The sequence below is a fragment of the Arachis stenosperma genome, chromosome 5 (assembly GCF_014773155.1).
Source record: "Arachis stenosperma cultivar V10309 chromosome 5, arast.V10309.gnm1.PFL2, whole genome shotgun sequence".
Classification (NCBI taxonomy): domain Eukaryota; kingdom Viridiplantae; phylum Streptophyta; class Magnoliopsida; order Fabales; family Fabaceae; genus Arachis; species Arachis stenosperma.
This window is the reverse complement of record NC_080381.1, coordinates 36,858,125-36,867,983: the sequence shown is the minus strand read 5'-3', so window position 1 is coordinate 36,867,983 and position 9,859 is coordinate 36,858,125. Positions and strand designations below refer to the sequence as shown.

The window sequence follows — 9,859 nt, the reverse complement described above, 5'->3', positions numbered from 1 at the left end:
CTGACCATTTCGCAAAATGACAAAGCAACCCTTGACGAATAAAGCAATCTACTTCGGTCCCTGTCCCATATCTCCGTGACACAAGGCGGTCACTGTGGGTGGATTTTCGGTAACTACGATCGGAAAACGCTGAGCTGACACGGTGAGCGTGTGTTAGCTTGCTGATGTGGATGACACCTCAAATGGTCAGGGGATTAATTATCTCCATCCACCTCAAATGGTTAGGGGTTTAACTGTTCCCATCCACTTCAACCAAAACCACCTCCCTCTTCCATTCCACCACCGCCCACCTCTGCCATCTCCAACCAACCTCTGCCATCCTCAGCCATAGTATCCACTATGTTGAAGCCTGTATAAGACCAATACACAACCCTACAACAGTCTCGAGGAGGATGTTTCCGGCGGCAAGGAAGACAATGAAGTCACCAAGCTCGATGCAGAGGAAGGAGAAAGAGCCGCCGGCGACGGGGACGTCGACTGCGAACTCGGTGTAGCAGAGGGTGGAGAGGAGGGCGGAGAAGCCAGAGATGGCGTAGTTGAGAACGATGGCGGGACCGGCGTCGGTGCGGGCCTCCTGGCCGGTGATTACGAAGATTCCGGAGCCGACGAGGGAGCCGAAAGCGAGCCAGGTGAGGTCCCAGGCGGTGAGGCAGCAGCGCATGGGATTCTCGCTAGCATGAGAGAGGACGTTGAGCTCGTTGTTGTCAGAGGAGCGGCTGAGGTGGGCGGTGGTGGTGGTTCCTCCATTCTAGCATAGCAGTTGACTGAAGATGGAAGAGAGAAGTCGTTTACGTGGGCGTTGGGGATGGCGGAGGTGGGCGGTGGTGGCGATTCCTCCATTCTGGCATGGCGGAGGTGGGAGATGGTGGCGGTTCCTCCATTCCGGCATGGCAAGGGTGGGCGGTCGTGGCGGTTCCTCCATTCCGGCGTAGCAGTTGAGTGAAGATGGAAGAGGGAGGTCGTTTACCCCTAACCATTTGAGATGTCCACGTTTGTCAGCTCAGCGTGCCAGCTACATTTGAGGTGTCCACGTTTACCAGCTAAGCGTGCCAACTCAGCGTTTTCCGATGGTAGTTACCGGAGATCCACCCATAGGGACCACCTTGTGTCACGGAAGTATGGGACAGGAATCGAAGTGGATTACTTTATTCGTCAAGGGTTACTTTATCATTGTGCGAAATAGTCAGGGGTCGGATTGGTAATTTACTCATATATCTATTGTCAATTTGTCATGGTCTAAAGCATAGTTATTAAAATTGGACCGTACCGGCCAATTCGACCAAAAAACTGATAAATCAAACCTAACACCGGTCCGGTCCAAACCTCAAACCGCTTAAGACACATAACCAGTCAAATCCGATATGAAGTGGTAAAAACTTGACCGAACCGAACCGCTCGGGTCGCAGTTGAAGGAAAGGGTATGACGCACTAGCGTTGTGAAAGAACACTATACTCCATACACCATACTCCATATGCTCTCGAGTGCTGCCAAGTGTCAAGCTCACAAGATTCAAGCTCCTTCAGTTCAAAGATGCAAGGAGGATGGTTGTACCACCAAGCTGGCACATTTCTTACTAATATATATACAAATTATAATACATATACCAATTTTTTATTTTATTTATATTCAATTTATTTTAATTTTAAAGTCATTCTTTTTTAAATTAATTATATTTTATTTAACTATAAATTTTATTTAATATATACAAATTAAAAAGATAAACAAAAAAATTTATTAATCACAATTTATTTTTTCTTTTCATGATTATATAATATCTATTAATATTATTTTTTCAATAAATACTTGTAGTATAATAATAGATAAAGACTCACATGCACTTATCTTCATATGAAGTTGATAGTTAAAAACTCATTTTTAAATCAATTATATTTTATTTAACTATAAATTTTATTAAATATATACAAATTAAAAAGAAAAACAAAAAAAATTTATTAATCACAATTTATTTTTTCTTTTCATGATTATATGATATCTATTAATTTTATTTTTTCAATAAATACTTGTAGTATAGTATATAATAATAGGTAAAAACTCACATGCAGTTATCTTCATATAAAATTAATAGTAAAAAACCCTTAGATAATATTTAGTCAAACTTGTCAAATCATCTAACGGTTCTTAAATATCAACTTCACATGAAAACAATTGTAGATGAATTTTCACCTATACTAATATAATAATAAAATAAATATAAACTAATTAATAAAATATTAAAATTTGAAAATAATAATTATTTTTACAAAAACAAAATAAAATATTTATAATAAAAAATAATTAAATTTTATATAATTATTTAATTATACCAGGTTAACCGATTCGACCAATGACCCACCGGTTAAACCAATAACCCAGTGATCCAGTAACCTGATCAGTTTGATCACCGGTTCAGTTCTGATAACTATGGTCTAAACTTTTAATATGCTACATCATAATTCATTTTAATATAAATCACTTAATTGCAATTCGATGCCTTTACAAATCTAATATAGTTTAAGGCTTAGTCAGGGCTAAGCTCGAGGCTCCAGTATTAGAAAAGAAGCAGCTCAAGTGTGGATAAAATGCATTCAAGTTATCTAGTTTACAGAATCGAATTTGCGATCCAAATCAAACTATATTGCATTATAAAACTTTGTCAAATCTTCAAAACGTCTAAAGAAGATGCAAGATGTGTTCCCATTGGCAGTAATTATTGCTTCAAAACAGCCCGAGACTGTAAAGATCCAATGAAGCTTCTGATAGCATGTTCATTTTGGACCACAATCAGGATTCCAGGCAAATGAGTAAGAATGTATTCTCCCGCCTATTAAATCATTTTAACTGCTAGCCAACTGATTCACAAGATAAAAAAAAGAATTAAAAAGAAAGAAACTGCTCATCAGTGACAATACTTGAATGCTACTGAGCTGATGGGTATGAAGCCAGAAGCTGTTACAAGAGCATCAACAGGAACATCGTAGGGAGTGGTAGGTATTCGCTCATTCTCTATTATTTGTACAGAGTATGACAGTGCAACTGCAATAGATTGGAAAACATTGAAAATGAGGTAAATCAAGCGAAAATAATGTGAGAAGGTTCTGAAGTTGGTACATTTCCTTTAGACAGGAAGGCTTTCAAAGTAACTTTTACCAAGTAGAGGCTGCTTCCAATTCTTCTTCTTAATGAGCTCTTGGTAATTTTTGAGGAACATATCATAGTAACTGCAAAAAAAATTAAACAAACCTTAAAGCCATTAGTAAAAATAGACACAAACCAATGGGGAGAACTACAGCAGCATATTGTATACATTTTCCCGATATATAAGGAGCATGTAGATTGCCTAGTTGTGGAGCGCTCAGTTCAGTTCAATTTGTTTATCTTGTTATAGATTTTTTTTTAAAAGAGAAAAACTATAAATCAATTAAGTTCCGAGGTGGGGCGGGAAGTGTGCAGGGCAGGTATATATACCCACGGGTTTGGGTATGGGGCAAAACTAATGGGGCAGGAAATGGAGCAATGCCTGGGTGTTCAGGACAGATATGGCTACTTAAATACCCGTCCCGTCCTATACTATTTCCATCCCTAACCCCGACTACTCGTATGAGCAAATAGCATTGTGCAAAGCATAGTTGTATGAGGGGGGAACATGCTGCTATGGATACAAAGATGATGAAAATCTCTGAAATAGGAAGAACAAACATTTTTGTCTTTTACTCATTTAGGAATGCCTTTGTATAGGTGCAAGGAATGGTGAAAGTAGGTCTCCTTTGGAATATTATGCACTGTTAACGCTGCAAGATAGTAATCTGATGAAAAGAATAAGGATGTCTTCTTCAAAGTTTGCTTCATTCTCTCCCCCATCATCTTAAATTCTTAATTATGTTCATTTCCAGAAGATACACAGCCCCAAGCTGTTCATTCTAAAATGGAACATCATTTAACAAAACATGTAAACACAAGAAACAATTGATAACAATCTCAGAACTTACCCACCACTACGGCCCAGACGTCCTCCAAATTTGTCAAATGCAAGGCCTGCCAAGATGAGAAATATAGTGCAATGCTAAATCTGGATCATACCGCAGGTAATTAGCTGGTATCAGAAAGTGTCCAGAGAAATACCTGGTACGATGAACAAATCAACTGGATCAGTTGCTTGCATAACTGCCACAAGTAATATTCATGGAGATAACACGTTACTTTCTACTAAAGAGAATTAAGAGAAGCAAATTAGAAAGAGAAACATGAATGAAACTGAAAATTATAAGACACGGGGAAAAGCTGATGAAAGCATGTATTTACATGTACGAAAGATCAATATACAAACAAAGTTATAGTCAAATAGAGGAAGAGGAAAAATAGAAAGAGATGACTTCAAAAATAAAAAGCTATTGTCCAACATAGCTAAGGTTGCTACATTCACAAGTTATGGTTTTCCCAACATATCTTAGTTCGTTTTTGCCATAAACAATTGAAATGGCCATCACAAAAGCAATATTCATGTTTGTGTCTCTGATTCTCAGGCAAAAATAAACTAAATTGCTTGCCAGGAAAGAATATCAATACTCAAGTAATGCATTGTCACCCTTATTGAAGCCAAAAAGAATTACTAGAAACACTATTAAAAAATGTGTCTTACCATTGTTCAAGGTGAAATTTCATTAAAAAAATAAGAGAGAGAGAGAGAGAGAGAGAGAGAGAGAGAGAGAGAGAGAGAGAGAGAGAGAGAGAGAGCATTATTACAGTGAAAAAAAAAAGAAAGACATGGGTACAATCTTGTCAGTGTCCTATATCAAGTGACCTATATCCTCCTTGGTCAAAGGACTTTATCAATATAAACACTTCATTAAAAAAATGATATTGCCAAGGCCAACATCTCTGATTAGATTACAGCAAGACTATGTCCTTTCAAACTAATAGAGATTTGATAAAGATAGAAAAATACATTAAAGGAAACAAAAAAGAAAATATTAAAAGGCCGTACCATCTTCACGTGGATTCCCACTGGAATCGACCAAAGTTGGCTCCAAAATGTTCATTGAGCTCAGAACCAGATCATCATAACTTGATACCTTAAGCATCTTCATGTTGCTATTTTTGTCCTCTACACGTGGTAAATAAAGCCTTTTCTTCATCTGTAAATGACCCTGATCCTCTTCAGTTGAAAATGAGATGTAAGAATCTACAATATTTTACAGTGCATACATGGCATGTGGCAGCCAAGAATGAGAACAGAAAAAGCTTTGAGCAGCAGCACGATGTCAGTTGGAATTCTATGTAAACATCTGTTATGTAAATTATTTGCATGCATATATTTCACGAGTATGCAAGTTTTTACACAATACTTATTGATGTTAAAGGTCTATTAATCATTTAGTTTTATTCACTATCTGATCGAAATTTACATATCTTGATAAAAAAAAGATGTTAAACCACAATAGCAAAAGAACAAGAGAAAAAAGGAAAGGCAAAGAGATAATGATTTCAAATTATTCAAAGTACGATTTTACAAAAATTTTGTATCTCACTCTCATATATATGTTAGTACTGTACTTTTACGGTTGTACCTATGCAACTAGTTCATAACCCAATCCACCTCATTGGCCAAAAAAAGAAGAAAAACCTCTTTCAGAACATAAATATAAGGTTGAGGAAATAGATTATAAAAAATACATAACATCACAATCACAAACAGAAAAATATAACACAAAGCACACCTGTTTTATAGTTAGATAAGATATTTGACACAATTCTTGACGTATCCACTTCTCGTAAAGCATCACAACTTATATAAGCACATATATTGCTACTATTCTTGAACCATGGAGCTTCTAAAACAACCCTCTGAATGGCATCATCTGAGGAAAAAAGAAAGACAATTTACAGCCATGCATTCATACCAGAAGCAACATGTATTCACAAAGAATAGAGTTGTCAGAAACCAATGTGCTTCAAAGATAATCATCAAGATTGTGATGTTTACAATACTCTCTACCCTATACAATTACCCAATAGATACAGCCATTGTAAAGCAACTAAATTCTTTACCATATAGAGAACATTTGTTTCTTTTATTCAAGATGCAAAATCAGAATGAAATAATTAAAAAGCATGTGATTGTCATGTCTGCCCATTCATGGATTAATAATACTGTCTAAATTATGATTACCTCCCTAAGGTTAAGTACATTACCCTATTTATAACACAATTTATATATAGAGTAATAGGACAAGTAGGTCTCTCAATTACCCTAATAAACATTATGAGCTCATAATTATATACAGAATTGGCAGAGGACATCCTTCAAGACTTGAACCATTTAATTTCCCAAGCATATTGAAAAATAAATATAAAAAAGGAAAAAGGAAAATGGAAAATGGACCTTGTTGGGACTTGAGGACGGGATCCATGTTTTTGAGGCTTGTGCGTACTTTGGATCGAAGAGAATGCTTCTGCTGGAAAAGGTGATGGAGCTGAGCGTCGAAGCTGGTGTTCATGGAGCGGGTAGAGGTAGAGGGAGGGCGCAGATTAGCAGAGGAAGAGGAAGGTGATGCTACGGTGCGCAGGTGGTTGATGAAAACAAGCTTGGCGGCGTGCACCATGATATCTACGTTGCCACTTGTTCGGAATCGGAGCATATGTGTCTCTGGCTCTCTGCTCTTCTTTTCTTTCTTCTCTCACTGAAATAATCCACTTCGGCACCCTCTGCGCTCCCTCACAATTCCAACTGCCACTTTTAAAAAATCTATTATATCTATTTTCTATTATATATTATTAACTAGTATTTTTAATATAAATATTTTAAAGTTATATTGGCTTTATCTTAAGTGAGGCTTGCCAGCTATACGTATAAATTTTTTTAGCATATAAGTCTATATAGATCAATCTAAATCCAACAAAAGAACTCTCAATTTAAAGAGCGTCTTACCTCAACTTTTAATAGCGCGAAATAAGAAACGGTTTTTCTTCAACGTTTGTATTTCACATCCTTTCTCATGTTCCTTCTCATTATCCTTCTCTTTCTTCTTCTTCTTCTTCTCCTTTTTCTTTGCATTTCTCTTTTTTTTTTTTTCACATTCCTTCTTTTTCTTCTTCTTAGCGTTTTCATTCTCATCGTGGTTTTTTTTATTGTTGTTATTGTTGCTGCATTTTTTCCTCTTCCTCTTTATATTGATTTTGCAATATTATGTGTTTTTTTGTTTGATTTTTTCTCCCAAGAAGAATTATAAGAAAACGAAATAAAAAGATGAGGGAGAAGAAGCAGTAGAAAATGAAAAAGAGGAAAAGGAAGAGTTTTGAATTATGCAAAACTTATCAGAATAAAAATATATCCAAATATTTTCGTGTTACACCCAAATATCTTATTTACACCCAAATTTGCTGCAAATACAGAAAAATATTTTCTCTAATGCTGTATTTTTTTTCTTCTTCTTTTTCTTATTCCTTTCTTTCTTTTAGTTAAATAAATATAAGTTCATCATCTTCCAAGTAATTTTGCAGCATTATCTGTTTCTTCTTCTTCTTTGTTTGATTTTTTTGTTTTTATTCTTGTTAAGAGAGTAAAACAAGAAAAAACTTGAGAATGTAAAACAAAAGAAAAAGATAAATAAGAAAAAAAGAAGAAGAAGATGGTGATGATGATGATGATAAAAAAAAGATGCAATAGAAGATGAGGAGGGAGAAGAGGAAGAGTTTTGAATTACGCAGAACTTATTAGAATAAAAATCCACCCAAAATTCTTAAGATACACTCAAATATCTTTGTGTTATACCCAAATATCTCCGTATTACACCGAAATTTGCTACAAATACAAAAAAAATATTTTCTCTAATACTATATTTTTTTTCTTCTGAATTGAATCACACCTCAGCCACTTGATTGATTCAAAACAATAAAAAAAGGAAAAGAAATTCCAATGAAAAAAGAAGGAGGAAGAGAAGGAGGAGGAGGAAGAGGTGGTGTTGATGACGATGATAATGAAAAAGAAGAAGAAGAACATGCAATAACGGCACGAAACGCGTGAATATAAATGACTTGTAAAGACTGGTATGGGAAAAATGCTTGTATATGGAGAATAATTCATCTTAATATTATAGATTATAAAACAAAATATTTATAGAATCAAACAACTCCTACAAAAAAGATCGTAAAAGACAAAAATTTCGTTGACTAAAATGATCAAGGCTTCTGTTTATAAAATAATCAAATAATAAATTTTTTAGTTATTATTTTTATATAATTTTTTATTAATAATTAATTTTAACATTTATTATCTAAAACTTAAAAGAATTTAATGTATATACTTTTATATTTGATTAGATATTAAATCTGTTGCACAAAAAAATTTACACTTATTATTTAAAAAGAATATTTTTTTCTATACATAAAAATATAATTAGATATTAGTATAAAAAAATTATATTGATAATTATAAAATTAATTTAAAATCAATCTTTTTTGAAATAATTAAATCATGATTCTAATTATTAATCACAAAATTAGTATTCTCTCCAAGTTATATGTAATAAGTATTTGAAGTAAACAAAAATATATATTAAAAAGATAAGTAGTGAAAATTAAAAATTAAATAAAAAAATTAAAATAATATATATATAATAATAATATATTTTTTTATGTGAATAATATTATAGGATCATTTTTAATTATATTTAATTATAAATTTAATGTATTTTTTATAATTTTATAAATTTATTTGAATTATATTATTTTATTAATTATATTTTTTATAGAATAGAAAGGTAGAGAGAGAAAAAGAATGAGAGAAAAAAGAGAGAGAAAGATAAAGAAAAAGAAGAAGATGGAGAAAGATAATTATTTAATTTTGTAGGAAAAATTCTATTTTAATTGTAATAAAAGAATATCTTGTGATGCATTTTGATTTGTCAAATTAATAATAAAAATATAAATTATAAGTTATATATATAATAGGAAAGGTAGAGAAAATTAGACGAGGGAAGAGAGGGAGATAAGAGGATGGAGGAAATGAGTTTATTAATTTTAGAGAAAAATATTTTATCCCAATTTTAATGAAAAATATGTCATGTGACATATTTTGGTTGTTAAATTAGGAATATAATATAGCTATATTTTAATTTTAATTTTAATTATAATTATAGAATATCATATTGCATATTTTAATTGTCAAATTTGTAATTAGTCATTGATAATGATATATAAGAGAAATAGAATGGGTAGAAAAATAAGAGATATAGATAAAGAAAGAGAAAGGAGAATAGAACTCTTTAATTTTATAAAAAAAATTTGATTTTAATTGTAATGAGAGAATGACATGTGACACAGTTTTGTTATAAAATTAGTAATAGGTAATAGATAGATAATAGATAACAGATTAGTCATTGATAATGATATATAAGAGAGATTAAGTGGTTGAAGGAATGAGAGATAGAAAAGGAGAAAGTTTTTTAATTTTGGAAGGAAATGTTTGATTTTAATTGCAATTAGAGAGTGACATATAACATATTTTGATTGTAAAATTAGTAAGATATAATAAATAATAGATAATAGATTGGTCATTGATAATGATATATAAAAGAAATTTTAAAAAATTTAATGTATATACTTTAAAATATATTAAATTTTAATTTTTAAAAATTATTTAATTATTAGCTGATTGAAATTAATAGTACCAAGTATCTATATATTATAGGAAAAAATTTAGGTATGTCAAAGATTGAAATTCCGATTGTTATGTCCATTAAGATATAAAATAACAAAAATGTTCATGGTTCTGATTGTTTTGAGTGAAATTGTGGTGGAGTCTTTAATTTTGTAGTGTTGCAAAGGCCTTAATCTATAGTCTCGTTAATTCGTTATACTAAC

General features: G+C 32.6%; 1 protein-coding gene across 2 annotated transcripts; it reads right to left on the bottom strand.

Moving 5' to 3' along the window:
* Positions 1 to 2,433: 2,433 nt before the first annotated feature.
* Positions 2,434 to 6,720, bottom strand: LOC130982295 (5-formyltetrahydrofolate cyclo-ligase, mitochondrial-like). Of its 2 annotated transcripts, XM_057906250.1 has the most exons (8): positions 6,381 to 6,720; positions 5,716 to 5,856; positions 4,983 to 5,153; positions 4,121 to 4,162; positions 3,988 to 4,033; positions 3,149 to 3,219; positions 2,955 to 3,034; positions 2,434 to 2,850 (listed from the first exon to the last, which is right to left on the bottom strand). In XM_057906250.1, the coding sequence occupies exons 1-8, from the start codon at positions 6,634 to 6,636 to the stop codon at positions 2,836 to 2,838; spliced, it is 822 nt and encodes a 273-aa protein (XP_057762233.1). In that variant the 5' UTR covers positions 6,637 to 6,720; the 3' UTR covers positions 2,434 to 2,835. The 2 variants fall into 2 exon arrangements, with proteins under 2 accessions (XP_057762233.1, XP_057762232.1); XM_057906249.1 differs by having other exon boundaries at positions 2,434 to 3,034.
* Positions 6,721 to 9,859: the final 3,139 nt, after the last annotated feature.